Source organism: Gobio gobio (genome assembly GCF_949357685.1).
Source record: "Gobio gobio genome assembly, chromosome: 8".
Lineage (NCBI taxonomy): Eukaryota > Metazoa > Chordata > Actinopteri > Cypriniformes > Gobionidae > Gobio > Gobio gobio.
The window spans coordinates 36,835,302-36,862,623 of record NC_137114.1 but is presented as its reverse complement, the minus strand read 5'-3'; the positions used below and the strand labels follow the sequence as shown (position 1 = coordinate 36,862,623).

The 27,322-nt window shown below is 36.6% G+C and overlaps 1 protein-coding gene across 2 annotated transcripts; it reads right to left on the bottom strand.

Moving 5' to 3' along the window:
• slc7a1b (solute carrier family 7 member 1b) lies at window positions 1-25,588 on the bottom strand. 2 transcript variants are annotated; one of them, XM_079824182.1, is made up of 12 exons: window positions 25,393-25,588; window positions 13,304-13,743; window positions 12,567-12,725; window positions 12,309-12,474; window positions 11,235-11,368; window positions 10,804-11,026; window positions 10,111-10,250; window positions 8,057-8,159; window positions 6,630-6,838; window positions 2,631-2,782; window positions 2,431-2,539; window positions 1-1,306 (listed from the first exon to the last, which is right to left on the bottom strand). In XM_079824182.1, the coding sequence occupies exons 2-12, from the start codon at window positions 13,671-13,673 to the stop codon at window positions 1,122-1,124; spliced, it is 1,950 nt and encodes a 649-aa protein (XP_079680308.1). In that variant the 5' UTR covers window positions 13,674-13,743; window positions 25,393-25,588; the 3' UTR covers window positions 1-1,121. The 2 variants fall into 2 exon arrangements, with proteins under 2 accessions (XP_079680308.1, XP_079680309.1); XM_079824183.1 differs by lacking the exon at window positions 25,393-25,588 and adding an exon at window positions 15,367-15,579.
• Between the last annotated feature and the right edge of the window lie 1,734 nt (window positions 25,589-27,322).

Genomic DNA, 27,322 nt, shown 5'->3' with positions numbered 1-27,322 from the left:
TACAAACAAGAAAATAATTTATTGCAAGAAAAACAGCAAATATTTACACAAATGTACAGTTCCCTTATTTACTTACAATACACTGCAGAAAATGTACTGACATTTGTTTCTGCAAATCTGTAGTAGTTGTGTTGTGGTTTTTAATGCAACATGTCAATGAGATGACCAGTTTACGGCGGATCCGTTATTCATGAAAGCAATCATAAACATGAATTCTTTGGCTTGTTTCTGGTTTTGTACAAATCAACTGACTAAAGTATTAGTAAAAGTAAAATACACAAAAGTCCAAAAATACTGTACACAAAAATATTTTGCCCAACAGCTAACAGAGAATAAACATGCACACAACAGCTGAATGAAAAGGAAACGGGCCAAACAAACTGGCATTACAATCCCTCTGAATAGAGATTTTCTCAGATCCACCCAAGGGCTTGGTGAAGGTCTAAAAAGTCTGAAAGGTGGCACCATTGGTATCAGCCGCTTAAAGTCATTTTCTGTGCAAGTAGACATCAGCACTGTCAATCAAAAAGTGTTGGAAAAGGCACTGGACAGTTATGGACTTGTGCAGTTGGAAAGAAACAACTGGCTTGACTGGCAGCATAAAAACAAACTATTAAGAAATCGATTTGACGCACCTCAAGTCAGCTAAATAAGCGAAACGTTATAAATACATTAAAATTAAAATGTATGTGAATTTGTGTAATTGTCAAGTTTTTTTCTGCTACCTTTCTTTAAAGCACCATTCAACCAAGTACATTTTGTATTGTATGCGTTTCTCAATACCCTTTAAAAAGCATGATAACATGCTACAAAAATAAATAGGCAAAAATAAACCAATCAGATGAAGGAATAACCGATTGTTCTAATAGTGCAGTGTACATCCCTACGTAACCATAATCATTAATGCTGTCCTTCACTTTTTACCTCAATTTATCTGAATTCGTCACACGTTGTAATGCTGCTTAAAAGGTGCTTTAGACCTACTGTAACACACAAAAGGTGTTTTTCAAAAGAGAAGCATCTTGAAAGTCAATAGCAGCTTTGTGTTTGAATGTCGTGGTTATCGTAAGTCACATACATTGGTATAGCAAGCCCACAATGGCATCCTTAACAGTGTATGCTCAAGGCTCACTGCTCTCCCCTGCATCGCCACTGATCCCGTTGCTCAAGAAAGCCTCTTTCTCAGGTGTCTCTGGTTTGTTTGCCGCTGTCTGTTTGAAGATGTCAATGTTGTCTTCTGTGTCGCTACTGGCCAAGGCTGCCTCTGTGCTGTGCCAGATCCCATAGCCAAAATAAATAACAAAACCTAGAAAGAAACAAAGTCATTTAATGGTTGTGGTTCATTTGAAATAATTGACAGTCATTTTGGCTGCATATTGTATATCCAAGTATCTTGATGCAGTGGGACTTTGTGTCTGAATGTGTATTGGGAAGTGAAGCTAGACTGTTCTCTCTTTCAGCAGTAGTTCATGCCGTTTAGCGGAAGACTCTTGTCCTTTGCTTTATCACTGTAAAACTCATTTTTACATCCAGAAGCAATGCAATTATGGCCTCCATTTTGTCTTCTGAGGCCCTGTGGCTTTTCGATTTCCATCTTTCACAGTTTCAGTCTTTATCTGTCCTCAACTGTCTTTTTCGATTTCCATCTTTCACAGTTTCAGTCTTTATCGGTCCTCGACTGTCTGTCTCTGTACTGTTGTATCTTTAACTCAGAAAAGACCACAAACACAGTGATGTAGCAGGTTGTAGTACTTCAAGATGGCGGTGACACCCTTGCTATAGAAGCTATAGCAAAACATATTTTTTTATTTTAAATGGTTGCATTTATCGTGTTTGTTACATAAATTGATTAGAGTGGAAAACCGTTTACTAAATAATGTTAACTTGACTGACTGCTTCCTTTCCACTTGAAGTCTCGAAAGAGAAGAATTAAGTAAAATTAACCATTCAAAGTTTTTTTTATAATGCAGTTGTGTTGAAATGGTAATACATTTCTTTCTTGCAGTTGGTCGTGGTTGTATTTGGCACTGTTTAAATATTACTAGCAATAGAAAGTCAAAAACTATAAAACATTTTCATATAGTCAGCATTCAGCTAATATGCATTTAAGTCTTTGAATGTCTAATTAATGTAAAATTAGCACTACTTGGTCTTGGAGAGTGTACTGATAGGTACAGCGTTTACTTCCTTTTTATTCATGTTTTTGCAACATTTTTTTTTTTACTATAATAGGATTACAGAATCAATAAATTGCCAACGCTTAAATCAGTTTATTTTACAGATTTATTTTTTCTCAAGTTAAATTTGTTTCATAGCAATTCATTTTAAATTAGTAAATGCACAAAATATGAAATAGTATGATATCAAATATATTGGCCACTCTGCTTTCTAAGATATTGGCACTGGCCAATAAACCACTAATAGACTTACCAATGGCCATCCAAATGGCGAAACGCAACCAGGTGCCTCTGTCCAGCTGCATCATCAGGTACACGTTAATGAACATGCTGAGGACGGGGAGGAACGGCAGCAGAGGAACCTGGGCACACACATACACCCGCTTGTCTTTACAAACCACTATAAGAAGCGAGTATAAAACGCTCTGTGTGTACATGCAGGTGTGTTTTTACCTTAAAAGACAGTTTAGTCTTGCTCTCAGGCTGCCGCCATATTAACATGGTGATGATGAAGCAAACTACAGCCAGAACAGTTAGAACCGCAAGCGCCCAGACCTGAAATCCACCCTGAACCGCCACGACACAGAACACACACACCAGGACACCTGAAGCAAGGTGAAGGTAAAGGGTCTCAAACTGTGAAGTCAATTCATTGTTCATCTAATTATTGTAAAATACTCAGTAATCAAGGCTACTGAAGTAAACATGTTAAGTAGGGGTGTAATGGTACACAAAACTGATGGCTCGGTTTTGAAGTCAGGGTTCGGTACTGCAGGGGAGAGAACACTAAATATAAAATTGCTTGCTTTTTTATTTTTATTAAACAGTGGTTTACTGAACAAATTGTGTCGGTCCTTAAATTAATTTCAAGCGCTCTCACTCGCTGAAATCTGCAGTCAAAGCAGAGATGAACTTGCGATGTACGCAGGAGATTCATTCATCATACAGTGGTTGACTGTTTTTGTTTTATTTCAGCAGCGAAAATAGTTTCAAACAAACACAGCAGAACCACAGCGCATCTGATATGACTGGCATTAAGCTGGCGAATTTATGGACCGTCTCTAAAGTTACATACAACATTTGTAACATACACGTTTCAAACTTCAATAGCATTTGAAGAGAATGACTTAGTCATAAAACTGACTGTAAAGTGTTCATCTAGGTGTCAGGTGTGATCCACACCTTTTGATATTTAATAATATAAACTGTCAAATCATATGAAAATATGCATTATTTCACTAGGATACCGTTTGGGCTAATACACAAAATATGCTGATTTAAATGCATCATAGCTGAACACTGATGAGAATAGTGCTTGAGAATATATTAACAGAGACAATATTAGAGATTATATTTGCACCAAATGATTATTATTTGCGTTATGAGTTGCTATTGATGACGGCCATTATAAGGTAGGAAATCCCACAGAATAGAATCTAGCTTAAAAACGTGCATAGAGCTGCTTTATTTATTTGTTGTTTGTTGATTTTCAAATATAACACTTGTTGAAATGTTCTAAGTGTGTGCATCTGTTCTTTTTGAACACTCATTTGAACAAAACCGTGATAATATTGATAACTGAAAATTTGGGTCACTATAATCGTGATGTGAAATTTCCATACCGTTTCATCCCTATCCTCAATATACCGTCAGCTGTTCATTCATGTTTATTCTTTAGGAAGAGATGATCATGTTCACTTGCACACAGCTCTGCCGCTTGAACTGACGCGCCTATACAGTGATCTGTCACGTCAAATTAAAGAGCGTCAAAGCGGCATTTATCGTTTGAGTTTCGTGATAAAATTGACACAATACATAATATGTTTGTGTGGGAACTCGGATTTAAGTATGTTAAGTATGTGCATAAAACAAGCCTACTATTAACGGTTAAAGATTGCATTTGTACTGTCCGGTACACACGTACACTGTACCAAAATGGTTCAGTATGAATACGTGTACTAGGTATGGCTCGATACCACAATTTTGGCTTCAGTACGGTTCCAAAATCTAATACAGAAGTACCGATATTAAATCGATACCATAGGGTCTGAATTTTGGCGTGGGTAATGCGCATAATTTTACTCAATCTCACAAGTTTGGGGTTTATGAAGCGGAAAATTACAGCAAATGTTTATTATTAAATTAAATCAACAAAGATTATCACATCAAATCAGGCATTTGGAAACTTTCTTGTGAGAAGTAATTTCAGTAACGCTGCGTCTCCCTTCTCTAGCTCTCAAAATGAGCAAATTGTTTCTGGCTTCAAAAGACATCGCACCTGCACTATAAAAGCAATCTGCGCGCTCAGATTCAACCCTTTCGCTGTCGTTTCGGGAGAGCTGACGGAAATCGAGATATATCCAGCTGCAGCCCCGCAGCACACCAGTTTCAGAACACCATCCACAGAACCGGAAGTGAGCGGCGCTACCCATACACGTTGTTTTCATATGGATTTTAAAGTTCCTTTTCATGCAAGAGAAACATGCATTTAAGCCATTAAGATGTGAACAGAAGCATGAAGGAGAATATGTTGAGTTGTGTGTGATATTTCTGTCATGATACATGTGGTGGTGAACGAATATTGAATCTGTTCACGTCTTTCACGTTTTATCATTAAAGTTTTTTTTGCATTTGTCAAAATATATTATTTGACTTAATATTAAATAATTATTCATTAATAAAACATTAATTTTGTTTTCAGGGATGAAAACACGTTCATCTTTTCAAGTATTTCTGCAGAAATGCCATGATATGGGCTTAAGAGTCACAAGTTTTTGTGTTTTAAGTTTTTTTGCTTGTTTTTATTTTTTATTATGTGCCGTTTAAATTCGTTTTAAACCTATTATTTTAGAAATATTTTATATATGTCCTATTTGTTTTCTTTCAGAGAAACACATGTTTCACTTTAAGGCCTTGTATTAAATGGTTATTTTTATTTGACATTTGAAAAATAGAAATGTCACATTCTCTGTCTATTATTTTCAATCGAAATAATACGATTGAATATAGAGTCAAATGGGAAACACTTTATAACATGTTACAAATGTATTAGGCCTAATATATTTTTAAAATAAAAGTTGTAGTATTGTTAAAGTAACAATAAACTACAGTGTTTGTGTCCATTAACATTAAATCTCATAGGCTATTTTCTGTCAGTATTATTTGGAACAACATGAATGTGAACAAAATAATACTAATATATCTATAGTCAAATGAGAAACACTTTACAACATGTTATACATGTATTAATATTTTTTAAATAAAAACTGTATAGTTTTAGCCTGTTTCCATGAAGTATAAACTACTGTCTTTGTATTCATTGATTTAAGCATGATCAATAGGCTATGTTTTAAAATGTTGATCATTGTACATCACGACATGCATATTATATGAACAGAAAAGTGACTTTATTTAAAAGTATTGTTGTTAAATATTGTAGACATCGATCCGATCAAAATCCATGTGAAAACAGCTTATATTTATCAAAAGAAAATTACATATATGGATAGCGCAACTATGACTGTTTAAGCCCCGCCCCTCACTTCCGGTTCTGTGGACGTTGTTCTGAAACTGGTGTTTTGAAACTGGTGTTCTGAAACTGGTGTGCTGCGGGGCTGCAGCTGGATACTATTGTGGAAATCACTTGCCCACGTCTTTTTAAACCTTGCCAATTTGAACATGCAAGCGATTTTATTTCGTAATACATATGGGAGCTCTTTGAGGGGGAGAGTTTTCTTTGCGCTCCAACAACACACAAGCCTAAAGAGCTTGCGCATTCCAAATCAAGTTGTTTTTCCTTAGTCAAATACACACATAATTATGTCAAAAATGTCCATCTTTAGTGAGTAGTCAAATAAACACAGTTGGTTATGTCTTTCGCGCATGTAAATAGTGCAATAGTAAGCGTGCAAATATTATGAAATCTAAACGGCACTGATTGAAATCGAACGCTGGAAATGTAGTTATATTAAACGGCACGATCTTATGTATGTGCGTTGATCAGTGTTAAAATAAAATAATTGTCTAATTAGATCGTTTGAATTATGCATTCACCTCGATCTCTTAATGTCTTGAACAAGTCAGGATGGGCAAGTGACAGATGCTTGGCAAGGTTTGATGGTTCTTCATCAGTTTTATGAGCAAAGTAATTCCAAATTTCACGTCTACTCTCTTTATGAATTAGTTTTGGGCGTACTGAGTGAGATTCAACTGGTGTATTCATTTTGTTCTAATGTTGCCACATTTGCCAGTTTCACGTAAGTTTGGGTAGCGCACTGCCACCTAGCGGTGAACTTGGGAACAGCATCATATACCAAAATGAGCAAAATCATGATATTGTACCGCTTGAAATAAATGATATACACTGGTGTTTTCCCAGAACCGGTATACCGCTCATCCCTAACGTGTACCGTTACACCCCTAATGTTAAGTATGCATCTGTGTGCGCCTGACCTAATACACTCGTGCAGATGTTAACAGTGTAGCCAGAGAGATGAGACGGCTCCTCGTTTTTGGGGAACAGAAGGTTGCTGAGGGTGCAGAGATCTTGAGATACAGGCATGATACCAGCACTGCTCTCGTTGATGGAATCAGCCTCTGTTTCCTCCTGACAACTGGCTCTCTGATACTGGACATTCACACTGGGCTGCTCTGGTTGGTACCTGAGAAAGAGAGATATGACTCTACACCTTAATATGAATCAGGGTTATTATTATTGTTAACTTAAATTAAAACCATTAATATATTACTTGAAATGACAAACATTAACTGAAATAAAATAAAATACTTTATGTCAGCTAGTTGTAATAAAATAAAAACGTAATAAAAAAATATAGACATTACCAAACACTAATAAAAATGACAACCATTTAAAATGAAAAAAATAGAAAAGTATAAAAAGTACATCAATGATACTAGTGTGACATTAGTGTGATTAAGAAAATAATGCAAAACAATGAAATATCGCACCCATAAACAAAAAAAGTGAAAAAAGCAACATGTGTGTGTAATGACAGACTGCAGACTTTAATTTTGTGCTAAATAGTCTTGGAAAAACTTGCTTCCTAAATGTTTATTCACCTTTTTCCTAATGAGCCTACTGCGTTTTAGATTATGGGAGGCACTTCCAGTTCGGGAAGTTCCACTGAAAAATTATTTCAAATCATAAGGTTGCACTACAAATCCGTCAGTTTGACTGAATAAGCGGTAAAATTCCCTTCATATTCAGATTTCAAGAGAATAACGCAACGTTTGGTATTTTAACATGACTTGGAATAACATGAACACTTATGGAAAGAGCTCTTTTTAATCGCTTTTTTATTATGCTGTAACCATCTAAAAAAAGGACAGCATATACTGTGCATTTGTGGTCTGCTCTCCCAATTTACTTTCCAGAATCTCCCAAATGCACTAAGAATCGCTCATTTTTATCTATTTCCAGGTTTGTTTTCAAACAGGTGCTTTAATATTTAATTGTTGCTTTAATATTTAATTTAACAAATACAATTTTTACTGTCTGTAAAAAAAAACGGATATCACTTTGAAATATTATCAGTCAATGTTCCAGGCAATTAAGGCGTTATATAATATAGACACTGTAAATTATTGCAGTGATATTTCACACATCCATAATATTGCTGTGGAAATAATCGGGGGTTATTCATGGTCTGTTCTAGTAATTTGTTAATATGTTACACTTAAATTTCCTTTTAAATGTTCGATGGTTGAAGGGCGAGTAGAATAATGTCTAATTGCACCCAGTTTTTAAAAATGCTTATTGCGTTCATAGAGCGAACCTTTCGCTGATTGTTTACAGTTCAACTCCCATAATTCATGCAAAGCCTCATGGGGTGTTTGGATTGGGGAAAATCAAGACGTACCTCAAGACTAAGACACAGGCTGCAACTAGCGTGTAAGCCAGAAGAGTGCCAATGGACATGAGGTCAACCAGATCTTTCAGATCAAACAGGAAAGCCATCACCGCTGTGGAGAGAAGAGGAGTGTTTATTGCAAGAGAAAGATTCAGCAGTAGTAACAAGTGTATGCAAAATAATCCTACGGTGTTAATATTAGCATTAGTATGAATATTAATACACAACTGTTCGAACATTTGGGGTGGGTAAGAAGTCTCTTTTGCTCAAAAATACAGTAAAAACAGTGATATTGAGAAATTCATTTTAAAATACTTTTAAAATAACTTTGCCATTTGAATATATTTTAAAATGTAATTTATTCCTGAGATGGTAAAGCTGAATTTTCAGCATCATTACTCCAGTATTCAGTGTAACATGATCCTTCAGAAATCATTGTAATATGCTGATTTGCTGCTCAAGAAACATTTGTTATTAATGATGAAAACAATTATGCTAATTCAAGTTTTTGTGGAAACTGACTTATTCAAGATTATTTGATAAATAGAATGTTCAAAAGAACAGCATTTAAAATAGAAACATTTTGTTACAATGATGTGCAAGTCTTTACTGTCATGTTTGATCAATTTATTGTTTACTTGCTGAATAAAAGCTTAAATAAATAGAAATACAGAATCCAAACTTTTGAAGGGTTCTGTTTTTGTATTAGAGTTAATATTTATAGTGAATTGTAAAAATATTCTTGCAGCATATACAATTTAATAACCAACAAGTCAAAGTAAAAATAGACAATAATCTGTTAAAATATGTCAAGACGTTAAGAAATGGTTAACGAGTTGGTGCCTTACTTAAAAACGTACATCTTGTACTAATAGTAAAGGAAAATGATTAGTATTAGTGGTTGTATTTGTATTTCATGTTTAACATGCAATTAAATTGTTTAAGGTGTTTTAGTCCTAAGTGCCTGAAACTGCTGATTAAATGAAGACAAACCAAGGTTTTCAAACAACTTATGATTTCACATTTTGTGGTTGGCTCATGGACAATGCTGACCCACTTGCACACTCTCAGGAAAAAACAAACAAACAAAAGAGTTCCTTTCTGAAAAACATGCACATACTTTAGGATAGTACATCCAAAAAATGGAAATAACCAAACCTAAAAGTTCGGCTTTCCATAAACGTCCATAGCATTTCACAAACATTCTTCAAAATATCTTTTGTGTTCCACAGAAGAAAGTTAGTCATATGTGTTTGGAACAACCACAATTAAAATTTTGGGGTAGATTATCCCTTTGAGGAAATTGATCATATATTTGAATTCCCAAAAGGTAAAAATAAAATGTACATTTAAGATACATTTCAGCACTCAATACAATGAAGTTAAAATAAGCGGTTCAAATATAATATGAAAAATACACACAGAGATATAATGTCTGCATAAACTGCATGAAAAAATTCGATTTAAGTGCTCTTTTCACAAGGGTTTGAAAAAGTGACAAATCCTTCTAACAACTGGGTTAATCCTTTTCTCATCTACTCTTACCGGACAGAAGCTCAGCCACCGATGATGGGCGTCTTACTCTCACTGACGCGAGACAGGAAAGTAAAGATCAGACCGTCATTTGCCATGGCAAATATAATGCATGGCAGTGGGAACATGGACCCCAGCAGACACATAAGCAGGGGAGGGAGGATCAGTGGTTATATGATCTAAATCTGAACGTCAAAGATGAGCCCAGTTCAGACTCCTCAAGCCTCACCACCAAAACTTTACATATACAAGAGCAAAGCTCAATATACTCCTTATAATTCAGCTCCTCAAATGGGAACTTCATGTTAAATTCATTAAGTTTATACTGCTATTATCTGAACATGAAGGCCTGAATAAAGCCTATTTTTAGCACAAAGAGGTTATTAGTTCTCTGGCATTACTGGAGTTTAGTGGATGAGACAGATGTTAAGTCATATTTAGTCATGGTGAAATTCGAGAGGTTGTCAGCCACATCACTGTGAGATCTGTAAGGGAGCGAGTCTGTTAGTGGTTTGAATGAGCGTCCTCACCTGCTACTATGCCTGAAGTTATAGTGGCCATTATGGGCGTTTTGGATTTTTCGCTGATGTTGGCCAAGAATTTGAAGAGCAGCCCATCTTCAGCCATGGCCCATATTACACGGGGCATTGGGAACATGGAGCCCAACAGACTAGTTTAAAGGAGAGAAACAGATTTAAACTATGCAATGCAGTTAGCTTGTGCATTTAAAAGCTTAAATTCAATATGTTTATCATATAAAATTAAAGTCTTATGGGTTTGGAATGACATGAGGGTGAGTAATTAATGACAGAATTTTCATTGTTGGGTGAATAAATGAAGTTGAAGTTCCACACATCTTTAAGCCTGACAGTTTTAAAGGGGTATTAAAGGGTTCATGGCATGGAGAGCAAAAACAAACATACTCCTCAATTCAAAAATACTATGACGCCTTTTAATTATTTAAACAATTATCAGTATGATTTTGTGCATGTGTATTTGTAGACATTTGTGCCAATGGAGTTTTCCAAAGGTTTCCAGACATTATTTTCACAATTTGGTGGCAATAGTGGCACAGAAATGACAAACTGCGGTTTTAAAACAAATAACGCTATGCAAATACACACACACACACACACACACACACACACACACACACACACACACACACACACACATACTGATAGCATGGGTCTTGTGTTAGATAACATTTGTTTAGCTCCTACCTGGTGGATAAAGCACAAAGTGAACCAACAGCTACTGCGTATGTCGCCCCTTCCCAACCCACATATTTAAAGGCCACAGGCAGAGGGCTGTTTTTATCCAGCATGTAGTACGGCATCATCAACGTGAGGGCAGCTGATACGCCGAAGTAAGCGACGAAACAGATGAGAAGTGATGCTACAATGCCAATGGGTATCGCCCTCTGAGGGTTCTTCACCTCCTCGCCTGAAATGAAGAGAAACAAAAAAGGGCTTTATTTCGAAAGGCTGCAAAAATTATTTTTCTGCTTATTTGACTCAAACCACATGAACATTATCTAAACCGCATCCATACAAAAAATAAATAATAATTAAAATAAAATCAGACTTAAAATGTGATTTTTTTTTGGAACATGTCTCTAAATCGTTTTTGTCATGAAAAATTAAAAACTCACCTGTTGTAGCGATACAATCAAACCCAACAAAAGCATAGAAACAGGTCGCAGCACCAGACAGAACTCCAGAGAAGCCGAACGGCATGAAACCACCAACACCCAGACTCTCTACAGGCGGCAGCGGCTCTGATGTACTGAAAAAACAAAACAACTAAAGCTATAGCATCTCCCTCAAACAAAGAAGACAATAAAGACCATTATTAAAGCATTACATTTTGCATTTAAAACATTACATAATTAAGATTATCATTAAGATCTTAGCAGATTTTCATTACTGTAGTGCTGTAATTTTTACAATTTAAATTAATGTCAAGCAATTCAATAAAGCTTTTGATAAAACTATTTTTTATTTATTTTTATTTATTTTTTAATCAACCTTTGCAACCTAACTAGAGAAAACTGTTGTCTTCCCTTTTGCTAAAAGGGTAGGAAAACAACTCCCATATAACGCACTGGGCATGTTGTCACCCAACCACCAGTCTGCTATGGATACACTTGGCCAGAGTCAAATACTGCCTTGCTTTAGTAGGAAATACTTCTTAGCAAACTTTTAGTCATAATGGTGTCGACTTGTATTGTAGGATCCAGCGTGTTGTAGGTAGTGACTAAAGACTGCAAAGAATCGTAAATACGGAGAGATCGCCATGACCTCCATGTTTGTAGTCAACATTTCAAACTGGATGACCACCAACATTGTGTTTTAGGACAAACGGAAGGGGAAAACTGAAAGAAACTGTTATTCTGTCAGTTCCCCCTGGAGCAAAATGCCATTTAGTAAGAAAGCTGCTGCCATAGTGTTCCATTTTTACCATAATGCTGTTTAAAGAGTAGACAAAGTACAACAGTGATAAACCTACTCTTACAATAACTATTATGTTAATAACTCTTGGTCAATCTGACTGTTCTTTTAGATAATCCATTACTTTCAGATGTAAATTACAATATGAAATAAAAATCTGTCACCAATTCTGTTACAGCAACTCTACACGACATTCAGCAAAATGTAATACTGTTTTTTTCCTTTTGGTTTTGATCTGAAATAAAACTGAGACGTATTCTGAAACGGTTCATTACTTCGAGGATGATGTGTGGTTGAGGATCTCTTTAGGATCCAGGTTCCAGTTATTGAGGGTTCCTTTGATAAGGCCCGACACCACCACAAACATCAGGACCAGAACGTTGATGCAGGTGAACACCTTATTGACCATAGCAGATTCCTTCACCCCAAACGCCAACAAAACTGCAGAACATCCACAAGACATATTTATTTGTTTGAACATAAACTGAGTTAAATTGAGGTATATTTGTGAAATCTGACTCTCAATGGCTTGCCTGTTAGTGCGAGGATGATGAGCACTGCAAACATGTCCGGATACTCTGCTAGCACTCCCGGGATGTGCATATTCATATGTAGCTTGCAGAAGTTCTCTATATGATTCCCAATGAGCTCATCAAAGGTTGCACTCCATGCTCGAGCAACACTGGATGTTCCTGAGAGAGGGAATTTTATAATTATGTTCAGGTTATATGGGTAACTAGAATTGCATGAGTGTAAATAAACACAGTGCTGAGCTTCACTCTGAAACTTGCGCCAAGACACATGAAAGCTATGATTGGAAATCAGGGCTATACCACCAAATATTGATTTCTGAAATATTCCTGTTAAAATATCAGTATTGTGTTTATAAATGAATATAAACTTTTTTTTTTTTTCATTATTCGAGATCTGAAAACATGGCATATTTTTTCGTTATTTTGGCCAGTTGTCATTTTCTGCAAATAAATGCTCTAAATGACAATATTTAATTTGAAATTTGGAAGAAATGTTGTCAGTAATTTGTAGAATAAATCAAAAATGTTCATTTTACATATAAATAATGAAATCCAGAGAAACGATTAGATATTCAAGTCATCTGGTGAAAATCCTGTATTTTTTATATCGCAGAAATACAAAATATTAAAATGTCAGTTTTTTTTTCTAATATTGTGCAGCCATATAGATATAACTTAATATTGAAAATGATTTCAAGTAGCAGTAATGGACCCTGGACTATTTGAAGCATCATCACCTATGATATAAGACAGGATGAGGTTCCAGCCGGTGATGAAGGCCCACAGCTCGCCCACCGTCACATAGCTGTACAGATAAGCCGAGCCCGTCCTGGGTACACGAGCTCCGAACTCAGCGTAACACAGTCCAGCCATGACTGAGGCCAATGCTGCAATCAGAAACGACAGGACGATCGCCGGACCGGCGTTTTCCCGTGCCACGGCCCCGGCCAGCACATAGACGCCAGCGCCCAATGTGCTGCCCACTCCGAGTGCCACCAGGTCAAAGGTGTTGAGGCATCGGGAAAGCCGAGACTCTTCTGTGCTGCAGTCGACCACCTTCACCCGCAGAAGCTGCTTTCCAAACAGTTTTAGGCTGGCAAGCACCATGTTGATTTCTCTAAGCCCTCAGACACACAAGCACACACACAAGCAAGCTCTTCACTGTAGTGCCAATGACCTGGAAGAACAAGAGAGTGAGAGCGATTATTATTCTGATTTACAGTCCATTAAAGTTTGTCTCAAGTCAAGGTTAACACTGCATTTTCAAATGTTCAAGTTTGCACAATTGAGTTACAATTTAGTCGTTATACTCCGACCGGGCATAATATTATGGCTGTTAGGTGAAGTGAATAACACTGAATATCTCTTCATCACGGCACCTGTTAGTGGGTGGGATATATTACCCAGCAAGTGAACATTTTGTCCTCAAAGTTGTGTTAGAAGCAGGAAAAATGGGCAAGCGTAAGGATTGGAGCGAGTTTGACAAGGGCCAAATTGTGATGGCTAGACGACTGGGTCAGAGCATCTCCAAAACTGCAGCTCTTGTGGGGTGTTCCCGGTCTGCAGTGGTCAGTATCTATCAAAAGCGGTCCAAGGAAGGAACAGTGGTGAACTGGCGACTGGGTCATGGGCTGCCAAGGCTCATTGATGCACATGGGGAGTGAAGGCTGGCCCGTGTGATCAAACAGACGAGCTATTGTAGCTCGAATTGCTAAAGTTAATGCTGGTTCTGATAGAAAAGTGTCAGAATACACAGTGGGGGACCAACACAATATTAGGTCCATGACCAATAATTTGTTAAAACATTCTAGCATTAAATATAGAAATTCAAAATTGTAAAAAAAAAAAAAGTTAATAAATTGTTGTATCATATTCAGTGTAAAAATTCTAAATTTTAAGACCTTTATTAATTAATGTATCGGTTTCTCAGCGATCCTGTTTTTTCCCTTATTACTTTTTTATATATCGTTCTTAAATATCTTAGTTTTATGACATCATCAATAGTTATAAAATATTCAAATTAAGTGCGATAAGCATCTTATTACAATGATGCAAGCAGCACGATCCTGACATAAGCCCTCCTGGCAGAGTCACAAGAGTGATGATATATGAGCCTGGTGGTACTACCACCAGAACCAGAGTGATTTCTCTTACTCATCGTTACAGTAATAGCTGTAAGCCAAAAGCACACTGGAGTTAAGCCGAGGTATCGCTTGAACTTTACAGTATGATCTTTTTATATACACAAGTGTGCCGCTAACGTCAGTGATCATATTCAAGCAAGACACATGTAATAAATAAATATACTGTACAACAATAAACACATGTGAGCTTATTCCCTTTTTGCAGTTTAGCCAGCTCAAGTTACAGGACACTATTTCATCAGCTCATAACAGAGAGATACATTTCTGATATTTGGGTCATTCTTACAAAGATTAGGCCAAATTTCAGTGCCAAAAAAAAGTACATATGACACTGACATGTTCTTGACTTGTTGCATTGGATTCATCCATTGGTAATCATGGCTAAAACAAACACTAATTCAAAATATTCCCTTCATGTTTGATTACAGAAAGAAAAGACATCACAAGATAATTTTGTCTGATATAACCATATTAAATTTGAGTCTCCCTGAAGGCCACTGTGAAAGCCTAAAGCATCTCAAATAAATTAGTGTATCATTTAGTGAACAAAACCAATAAAGGGTTTCATGGGAAACTCAAATAAGACAAACAGCAAGACATCAAATCCACAGAGGCTGCTAAACAGAGCGCTCTGAAGTTTCAAATCCTTTTCTTACCAACTCAAAATATCAGAGCGAGGAAATCCCCAGAATACAAAGTCCTACGATTTTTTTTCTCTGAGCTTTGGCTTCAGTTCAGCACCTCCTCCTGGCTTAAAAAACAATGAAATCTTTGATGGAGCCTTTTTCCTCTCTCAACTCATAATAAATACAAGGGGAGGCGTTCAAATCCTGTGTCGCCAGTAGCACGAGTCGCATGCCTTTGTGGCTACTAACTCATTCAAAGCTCGGGCCACAAATAGCACACCGTGAGGTCACATGAAGACCAGCAGCTGCGGTGGTCACTGACGCTCCTGCATTCAGTCCATCAGCTCTCTTAACTCTGGTTTCAGCCTGTCACTGCCTACGGTCACAAAACACCTCTTACACTTAGGACAAGATAATATTAAAGCTGATTTATTCCCATATGACTTCTTTTCTTCCTTGGTATTTTTCTACTTTTTCTTTTTCCCGTACTATGACGGTTCATAATGGCCATGCCTGTCAAGCAACAAAAGGTATGCATTAGGCTTGCTGCGATAGTCGGTGTTACACTGTGTTACATACACCACTGGCACGAGCGATGAACCGTCACATCCCTAGTATGGATCCCAATTCTGCTTAGCGATTCCAATTCTTAAAGTCAAACATTTAGATATCAAGCACATTCATTCTCTCTTTTTGCAAAACATTCTGTTGTGGCTAAATGCCAAGAACAAAAAAAATAATAATTTCAGCAAGCTAAAGAACACATACACAAGGAATATACGGTCATACACGTTTTTATTCAGTTTACATTCACTTTAGACAAAACTGACTGCGTTTATGAGAATATTAAACCTGCAACGAGCGGTCAAACAATTGTGCAAGCAGCTCTCTCACACTGCATGACGTGACAGACAAAACTATTTGTCCAGACCGGTTCCATTCACATAGCGCACATTTTCCAAGAATGCAGTCCTGAAAACGTGCAGTTGAGTTTGGTTATAAAAAAGGTCTGACAAACATATTCAGCTTCTGTGTGAACATGACTAAAGTTGTTGTTTATTTAAGTCTTATTTTAAATCATTTTAAGTCACATTGGCTCTTCTGAATACATTCTCAATGGATGCCATTTGACTTTTTTTCTTTCTTTTTTTTTGGAGATGGGGTAATGGAACAAAAAGCCTGCCTAATATTACACAGCCTAAACGCTGCTGTGTGGAAATATGATTGCGCAAGGTATTCTGGAACATCTGCCATTCATCACATTTAAGAGTAATGAGCATCTACATATCCACTTTAAACGGCTACAGCAACACAGGCACGGAAACTCGTGCTTCTGTCAACCGGTGTTAATCCAGTAAGTGGGCTGGGAGAGGGCCTTGCCCCATTTTCCACCAATCACAGAGCGGTAGGCCTCTGAACACATCAGGCGGTCACATTGTATACGCACACGCGCAGCACACGCACACACACGCGCGCACACACACACACACACACACACACACACACACACACACACACACACCTTCAGTGAGGTCATGATGCCCAGGTCCGGTGACTTTGACTTTCTGTTGAGATCTGATTAGATCAGAATCATACTGGGGAATCTGACACATGTACTCAGAGTATATCTAGTAAAACTACAACAAGATGGCTGTGAAACAAAAGACAACCGTTGAAATTGCTGAAATACTTCAACTATTCAAACGTTTGGGTTGGTAAGATGTTTTTGAAAGAAGTCACTAACACTCACAAGGAGGCTACATTTGTTTGATCAAATACAATAAAAAGAGTAATATAGTGAAATATTAAAGCTTAAAATAAATGTTTTCTATTTTAATGCATTTTAAATGTAAATTATTACTGTGATGACATCAGCATCATTACCCCAGTCACATGACCCTTCAGAAGTTAAATGATTTGGTGCTCAAGAAACTTTATTATCAATGTTGGAAATTAGGGCTAGGTATTAACACATTCCTCGATTTAATTATTTTTTAAATTAAATTAAATTCTGACCTCAATTCAGTTCAATGATTGGTTCACTTCCCCACTTCTTTTTTTTTTTTTAATTCATAATAAATTTGACAGCATTTCAAAGCCGACTGTGTTTCTCATCAATAGTACCAAAGCACAAAGCTTTGAATGGGTGGTATAAATAATGTTTAGTGAGAATCGATTAAAGGGTTAGTTCACCCCAAAATGAAAATTCAATTCTTACTCACCCTCGTGTCATTCCAAACCTGTTAAGACTTTTGTTTGACACAAATTAAGATATTTTTAATGAAATCTGAGAGATTTCAGTCCCTCTATTGACAGCTACGCAACTACCACTTTGATGCTTCAAAAAGTTAATTTTATAATATGAATCATATGAATTAGAGTGGTTTAGTCCGAATTTTCTGAGGAGACGCGATCGCTTATAGATTGAATTTAGGCTTTTATTCACATACAAACATTCATCATGCACACATCGGATAGGGTAAAAGGAAGCTCAAGCATGTTTGCTTGACGTGCAAGAAACAATGAGGTTCATTCTCGTGTGTTACGCAACATGTTTGAGTTTCTGCAAGAGCCAATGTGGTTTGTTCTCGCGTATCAAGCAAGTAGGGTTGAGTTTATGCTCACTGATCAATGTTTATAATTATATGTGAATAAAAAGCCTAAATTAAACCCGTTCATCATAAAGCAATCTAGTCTCTTTAGAAAATTTGGACTAAACCACTCTATTCATATTTTTGAGGAAACTGCTAATTTTTTTTCAGGATTTATTCTTTTTAGTCATGATAATTTAGTCTTTACTGTCATGTTTGCTCAAGTAAATAAATCATTACTGAAAAGTATTTATTTATTTCCCCCTCAAACAAATGCAGAATTGAGGAGCATAAGAGACTTCTATTAATAGCATTAAGGGTGAACTCCTCACACTATGGCACGGTTTGCTTGTACCGTGCCCTGGCGCGATTGTATGAACCTAAATATACTCCAGTGTTTCCCCTACCATTGTTCTGGGGGGGGCGCCCCGCCCTCCCAAAACGACCCCCCGCCCCCCCTGAATGAGTGACAAAAAATATTTGTCATTACGGTCGACAATAAGAATTGCCCGATGGTTCAGTGCCAGCGTGAAAGACACTCCCAGAGCTGCATCTTCACAGAAACTGATCATTTGCGCATTTTTAAGCCATGGCAATTTAAATATTCAAGCCAAGCGCTCATAGACGAGAAAGTGTCTCAGTTTGATACTCGCGAAGGGCAGCAACACAACACACACACACACACACACACACACACACACACACGCGCGTCTCACAGCGCGCGAATATTCACACAAAATTATATCAAAATGCCTGTCTTGTTGAGTATCATCGTAAACATAGTCGGTTAGGTCTTTTAAATCAACGTAAACATGAAATTTGCCAGTCACCGCCAGCATTTATGGTCAAGTTTGTAAGTTTTAATTGTCCACAGAATATCTAAACATGCAATATATCAAAAGAAAGAACTGACCCACTGTTTTATTCCAGCTTCATATATTATTTTTTTAATCAACACTTGAATGTTACAAGTTTCATGAAAAAGCAACATTTTGAGCATAAAGCTGAAAAAAGCACGTTTTTGTAAAAGACTAACGTTACGTCTGAACGATGAACAAAACACAGATGCTGTAGATCGAGTCCATCAACACCCCAAAGCTTCACAGTCCTAGAACTCATCCTGGGCTGACATTTCATTCAATAACATTAGGCAGTTGTGATGTATATGCTGTTTAATGGTGATGATCGCGTTATTTTACATATGCATCTGCTTATGATTTCGCACGTTGCTTCTTCGGCAGTGTTTTGATCAGGAGATTCTGTTCTCGTGCAGGAAATGCGCTACAGCGCCCCCTACCGTATAACAGTGAAAACACGGAAAGCCGGAAAATATCGTCATTGGCTATACAAATATTGAGATAACAAAACACACACAAAAAAATCACTCACTGCTCTTGACTGAATAACTATAAATAAGGATTAATCTGTATTTTTATGCAGTGACATATAATTTTATGCAGACTATGCAGTGATATTTTACATTTGATTACTATTTTTGTACCTGACAATCTAGTTTAGACCTACATGAAAATAACTGTTTATTTCATTTGTATATGTTTGTTCTGCTGTATTTATTTGTGCTTTTGCTCATAATTTGATTATTTGTTCTTATTTTATTACTGACGGTCTTTAACAATATAAAAAAATATATGAGTTAGGATTTTAGTTTTTAGAGTCATAACCTTATTTATTAAGCTTATATGGCTCAAAAACAATACTAGGCCTATTTTATTTTATTTGTCTTTTTTTTTTTGTGGTGGGGTCAGTGAAAATTCTGACAGGGCAAGTAAAAATTTGAACCCCTGAAAAAAATCCTTAGCATTGAGCCCTGAAATATATTCCCCCCCAAAAAAACAACAACAAAAAAAAAAAAAACACGGATTTGCGTGTAGTAACTTTAATGGTAAAAATGTAAAAATGCAATGGAGAAGGTGACGAACCTAAACGGGCAAAAATTAGGGTTTTTTTTCTTAAAAGCAACAAAATCCAGAGCAAAAACTCAAGCTAAGCCAACCTCTGTTGTGTTGTAAATAGTTGTGTGATGTATAAAAAATGTTTGTTTATATTTATTTACCAAATTAATTAATTTATTTATTGTCTATGGCAACACCGAGTATCCGTAACACTCCAGCTCCACGACACTAGTAGTTTCGGGAGGTCCCCCCCCCCCCCCCCCAAAGCTGTAAACCTAGGGGAAACACTGTACTCTATTTAATTAAATGAATTGAAAAGTGTAGTAATGGTGCACTGTTCTGTGCTTCAGCGCGGTTAGCGACGAGCCCAACTGAACCGTGCTCTGGCCAGTGATCACAGTCAAACAAACCAGACTTTGGACGTCAAATGCGCTCGGGCAGAGTTCAGATCGGCTAGTGCGAGTACACCCTAAATATGTTTTTTTAATTTATTTAAAGGGTACATATCATGAAAATCTGACTTTCTCCATGTTTAAGTGCTATAAATCGGGTCCACGGTTCATCTACCAACCCAGTAACTTTGTTTTGGTAAGCCCTTCTCTGCAAGCACGTGAAAAAAACGAGCCGCACAGATTTCTCTCCCCTTCTGACGTAGGAAGGGGATCTTATAATATTAAGATCTGCCCCTTAATCTGCACGTTTCACCCACGGTGCCGATGTTTTATTTTCGCAAACAACAACCGTGAACAAGACCCTTGTGTGTATTTGACAGTTTAAACAACAAAAAAAAATGTGAAAGATAAGTTACTCACGAGACATGGCGTCTGAAAGCCAGTTGTCTGTGTGCATGTGCATTAGATAAGTGCGCTCAGAAAACGATCCATTCGAAGTTTAAAACGCATGGAAATAATAAACTTTAATGGTGAAAGAAGAACTATGCTATCAGTGAGAGTGATCGCGATGTTGCAGATGTCTTGTTAGTATTTGGCAGAGAATCCGATTGAGGCAGGAACTGCGTGGAGAGGGGGCGGCACACAGCAGCTCATTTGCATTTAAAGGCACATGCCCGAAAACAGCCTGTTCTTGAAAGGGTATTTACAACATGGATTTATAAACGATCTGTGAGGTATTTTAAGCTGAAACTTCACAGACACATTCTGGGGACACCTGAGACTTAAATTACATATTAATTACTTAAAAATGGGCATAATAGATCCCCTTTAAAATGTAATGCACAATATATGGAGGCAAAGCACCCAACCCAAAACTAAATGGAGTGCTTTAAGATCACCAAGCCGTGGATTAACTTGCTTATACCATTGTTTCTTCTCAGCACTGACGAGTTAAAACTCTTTTTTATTTAGTTTGCAGCAAAAACAATTTAATGGATGGATAATCATTATAGCTCATTTTCATAAATTATTCTGTCTATGGTTTGTTCGATCTAAAATTCTAAAGTAAAATCAAGTAGCATGGTAACATTACATTCATTTGAATGAACAAAAAGAGCATGTGGATTATCAGCGTCTGGTGTAGTAGTGTCTTTCTAGTGAAGCTGTGAATTTAATTACTTCCGACAGCGTTGACAATTTCTGTGCTCCTGAATGTTTCTGTGTGTGTGTGAGAGATGTGACCGCATGTGATATAATAAAGGTAGTATTAATATACAACGAGATTAAACTGTCGGGAACTACTTGTAAATTCAATATTTTTATTACACACCTTTATGGACATCAAGCCCAATCAAACAGCATATTTCACAGGCCAGTCAACACCACACCCTGTCTAACCCAGTCCATGAATAGTGTTCTAACTGTCTTGATGCTAACATTAAATTTGTCTCCTGAAATCTGAAAGGCATAAACAATGAAAAAACACCCACCACGATGAGTCATGACGGGTGATTTACTGAAGCAACTCAAAAAGATTTCTGGAACACCTGCCACTTCATATACTCATGCCAGATTTCTATCTGCAGATCTGACCGTTTTACTGTCCAAACAAAAACTCGGTCATGAAAATTTTAACTCGACGTGCCCTGAAAAGCAAACAAAATCCACCACCCTTCAACTCTACAGAGACGCTGTCGCTGTGAATGTCCTCTGACTAATACCTGTGTCAATGTGAACACAACCACATATTAATCAAATTATCAAGTATGAAATCAAACCTAATCGGTGATGGCCACACACACACCATTCTGCATTTTCCCAATCTGCAACGCTCATAACACACACACTCACCCAAATCAGTCCAAACAAATGGTCAAATAAAGCTTTAGCATATAATAACCTTCAAAATCACAGAGTACATTGAAATAGTTTGGAATATTTTTTTAGCGCTGATAAACTTTTCACCACAAGCATTTAAAGGGGCATTGTGTGGATTTCTGCAGCATTAATTTACTTCTGCTGAATTCAATACAAATTGTACACTCATCAAATACAATATTTAAACACTACGTGTATTTTCTGGGACAATCTAGGGCACGGTCACCTTGACCATTTATATTTGCAGTGGTTCATGGCTGCGTTTCAAAACAGAGGAAAGAGAGATTTCATGCTTTTCCATGAATCTGTGCAAATTGTGTTTAAAAAGCATTTTAAGCTGCTTAGTTGGTTCGTCGCACAAAACATTCACATTGAGTAACATCTTTCATGTGTTATTTTGTAAAAATGTAGATAAATTTAGCCGTTTCATACTGTCACATTATACTGGTGCCGCATGTGTGAAAGTGGGGGTGTGCACAAATAGTCTAATATTCGATCTGTAATTAATATTTGAAAGATAAAAACACTATTCCAATTTTACTCTTTTAATCTTTGTGTCTCTGCAATGTCTGTCAGTGGAGTGCGTTTTCTCACCCGAGAATATTATTATCCATATGATATTATTGTTTTTCTCAACATGTAAATGTGAAACAATATAAACAAGATAACCATATACCGACTCGTGTGTGTGTGTGTTCTGCACGATAACTCGCGCAGTCTGCTTCATTATCACGCTGCTTGAGCTTATAATGCTTTTGTTCTTTAGGCCTTTATTTTTTGTTTAGACATGTTCTTTAATGTTTTGAACTGAAAGAAAACCTTAAGATATGACGCAAGCGTGTTGTGTATATTACCTAATCGTAAGCTTGTTCAGAAATGGTGACAAAAACTTGATGAATAAAAAAAACCCCATCCCTCTCATTTTCTCAAAATAATTTAAATAAACAAATAAAACAATATTTGATTTTTATGAGCCCAAATAATCGAATACAATATTTTGGGAAAAAGCCCATCACTATCTGTAATTCAATGTAATTCATGTAAAGAAGCATTAATTATTTTTTAACAAGATTATTACTATATTTTGTCTCTGTAATGGTTAATTAACATGTAAGACTATGATTCCTTGGTTAAATACAATTTAAGTGAATTTAAAAATTTACATTTATTACATAAGCTATTCACAGAGGATGATAGCAAGAATGTTTCTGAGAACAAAGAACGTCCTCTTACTGGGGGATATTCCAGAAAGCAAGGTTAACTTTTTGTCACATATTCCTTGAACTCATGGTTGATTAAACCTTGCTTACTCGAGATATGCTGGTTCCAAAAATGAGTCTGTGAGTAAGTTCAGACAACCCAGAGTATGTTCCCGGGTAACACACAACACATTCTCAACAGAGTGACGAATCGATGATTCACCATGGAAACAGAAGCCAAGAAAAAGCGTGCCATTCTACTTTCTTCTTTTGTTTAATGGCGATTTACATAACTTACTTAGTGCACATCACCACCTATTTGGTGGTTGTGCAATACTTTTTTCAAACTTTTTGTTTAATAAGTAATATTTATTCACTGAGAATAAGTATTATATTGTTTGTTTGATGCTAATTAATTGAATGCAGATCCATGTGTGAGATGACAATAAAATAAATATATTTGTATTGAATTAACATTTAACATTACCTTGTTATAATAGTGCTTTAGAAGTAATATATAATATTATAATATATAGTTAAACTTTAACTGTATAACACATTTAGTTATATTAATATAACATATCTGAATACCTTAAGCAAACAGGTTATGTTCAGAGATTGAGTTGCTATGGCTATTTGCATACCTCAGTTTTTGGAACTGGAAGTTTAGGTTAGGTTATCCTTAAACATACATGTCACATAACCTGCTTTCTGAAATACCCCCCAGATGACCTTATTTCTGACACTTTGTAAACAATCATATCACTGTAGTCAGAATGACAACACTTTAATAACTTTAAGCAATAAATCATCATTAAACGTTATATAATGCACACTACAGATCAGCAGTTCTACATTCAAACATGAAAAGGTTTAAAGAGTGAAATATTGTTCACTGTTTGAACGTATATTAAAACAATGGCATGTTAAGCGTTACATTGTATGTTATTAAAAGCACTGCTAATGTCACACTGCACGTGGTCAGTAAAGTTTTGTATTTTGCATGGGAAACTATTGTGAATTAAATTCATACACTGTCTGTCCGTTAGACATCTGAACATGAGTATTAAATGTGAATATGGCTTGCTTGCTATGGTGAACTAAATATATATTCATATGAAACAAAACGTAAACAACTTTTACCACAAACAGCTTTTGTTTTCTTCGCGTCAGCACGATTCAGTTGAATGGGCTATTTCCTATTCGGAAAGATTAATTTTGCAGAAAGAAAAAAAGAGCTAAACAAACAAACTTCCCGCGTTTTTAAACGTCATAATAAAGCGCCATCGTCACTCGCCCTAAACAGAAACAATGCGGTAGCACTAGCCCATGGCTCCTCTGTGTCAGACGTTCAATTCGTTTTAACGAACTTCTAGGTTGGGAGAAAAAACATATATAGTCTTCGAATCAAAAGAACTCCCAGTTTATGTCGAGAGGTTGTCACGCGTTTTGCAAATCGGTTCCTCTAAAAAAGAATGACTTCAAGGCAAGGCTTCGAACCGGGCGGGGCGGGAGCCTTACCTACAAATATGTGATAGACACAGCAGCACCAACCAGTTTAAAACCTTGGGAAAAAATTAACATGACGATTTTTTAGCAGTAGAAAGCACTTAATATCACAAATCGGCTTTGTGGCCTTGCGTTCATTGGGTTTTGTTTGATTTTGGTTATTAATCCAATGCTAGAGCACAATGAATTACAGCGCGCTCTACACAGGGACACGCACGCGCTTTTCATACACCAAGTTACCCCACACGTCAACCCCAACGATTTTCAAATCTGCAATAAACAGTTGATGAATCACATCAAAAGCGTTTAAACGAAGCGAACGGTTTCACACAACAGACATATTTCAGAAAGTCAACGCGTTATCTTGCAAAGTGAAGTATTGCATCAGCCCTTACGATGGAGAGCAGACACACCATGTGCCTCGCAGACATGATAACATGCAGGGAGAAGGCTTAAAATGTCAAATAATAATAATACAAGTCGTTAAATGTATCAAAAATGTGCCTACACGTAGAAAATGATTAAAGAGCAAACACAAAAAATAGTTGTTTACATGCACGTGTTTCTTTCTTACCTGGTGGGATTCCCTAAGCACTTCACTCCGCGACCTACGAACTGACACCTTCGATACGGCGAAAAATAAACAAAGAAGCCGGTAATTTTACTTTACCGTAAAATACAACCCCTTCAACCTTGAGTATTAACCCCACCCATGAGGCATCATTGGCTCAGTGTCTCTAACATCCTTCCGTGTCTTCCTTCCAATCAAACGACTTGGTGTAGCTACTAACAGGTTTACGTTTTGTTAATAATTTAGATATATATTAATACAAATATAATATGATAAAGGCTAGCATAGGGCTTTTAACAGAACAACTTGCATGAGTAGAAACGATGTGAAGATATTGACAAGAAAAGGTACAGCTCGTCTTTGACTATGCAAATCAGGCACGCCATCACCACAGTTTGGGTGTGGCCCAAACTTGACTCTAAAAGTGTGCTCATATATTTTATTCAGTCAAACATTTAGAAAACTAAGGGAAAGATTCTGTCAATTAAAATGTAAGTGTTTTATACCAACTAAACTAAGATTTATTATTTGGGCATCATGACTAGAAATTCCTGTGGACTAGATAGATTTTTCAACCAAAACACAGATGAAAACACACGATTGCCATTATTTCAGAACAATTTGACAGACTAAACAAAGAGGCTAAAGTCCTTCAATTGACAAACATTAAATTTGCAATACAATACATGCCATACTCATACAATGCAGAAATGTGTTAATATTTGAAAAATTATATTATCATAGGGGCCAAGCACCGAAGGTGCATAGGCACCTATTGTAATCGTTGGCGTTCTTCTTATTCTTCTTCCGCTCTGGAAGTATAATAGCAGCCCATAGAACTGCTTGCGGGAAAATTATGAAATTTGGCACACAAATAGTATGGACAGTATGAACTGTCACCAGAGCAAATTTGGTGCTCTAACTCAATCCTTCTAGCGCCACCAACTGTCCAAAGTTTCACTTACATTTGTGCTATTAACTTTTGAACAGTAACAACTAGAAACAAAATTATTTTCCCTCTGATTCCTTGGCTCAAGTCAATTTGATTGCACCCTATTTATCGTGATTTTCCATCATGAAAATGTTTCTGCCATTTAGAATTTTCTAAAAAAACGACTTTTTCAAACTCCTCCTAGGCCGTTGCCCATATTTTCACGGAAATTGAACCAGATCATCTTCAGATCATACAGACAAAAAGTTATGGAATTCAAGTTCAGCAAAATGAATAACGTGCAAACCAATTCAACAAAGAGCATGCCAAAATGAATGTGAGGCTATATATCCCCAAACGTTTAAGCGTATTGTGAACAAACTTGGTGTGGTTATGACATCCATGACCTGAGGGTACCCAGTTTCGGTGCAATGCCACCTAGTGGTCAGGAGATATGAAAAATTGGCATTTTTGCTATAACTACTGGTCTCTTTAGATTTGATGCAGCATGTCGAGTTGAACGTATATCCTTATCTGCCATTTTGGGTGTCGTCCATTTTTAATTTTGTCGTAAAATGCTATATTTTACAAAATTCTGTACACTCTAAAAAATGCTGGGTTAAAAATAACCCACGTTGGGTTGAAAATGGACAAACACAGCAATTGGGTTGTTTTAAGCAAACATTTAACCCAATCGCTGGGTTAAAACAACCCAAATGCTGGGTTAGTCCATTTTCAACCCAACTTGGGTTATTTTTAACCCAGCATTTTTTAGAGTGTATGTGTCTTCGGCACATGCCCTGAAAGTGCTTAAAAAGTTTCGGTGTTATCTTGTGGTTAAAAGTTATAATGAAATTTCCAAAAATGCAAATAACTTTAAATTTTAATTAGCTTTGCCTATTGTAATGAAACTTGTCTTAATAGATACCTGCAGTAGTTTCCAGATTGAAAGCAACAAATAAATTGGCAATAAAATCACTATTCACAGAATATGCTGAGTAA

Bases quoted from the DNA above. Each gene is read 5' to 3' on its own strand.
- slc7a1b (XM_079824182.1), bottom strand. From the start codon at position 13,673: ATGGTGCTTGCCAGCCTAAAACTGTTTGGAAAGCAGCTTCTGCGGGTG. The intron at 2,783-6,629 runs GTCAGGCGCACA...ACCTTGCTTCAG, and splicing joins CATCTGCACGAGTGTATTAG to GTGTCCTGGTGTGTGTGTTC. The intron at 2,540-2,630 runs GTAAAAACACAC...GTGTGTGCCCAG, and splicing joins AGACTAAACTGTCTTTTAAG to GTTCCTCTGCTGCCGTTCCT.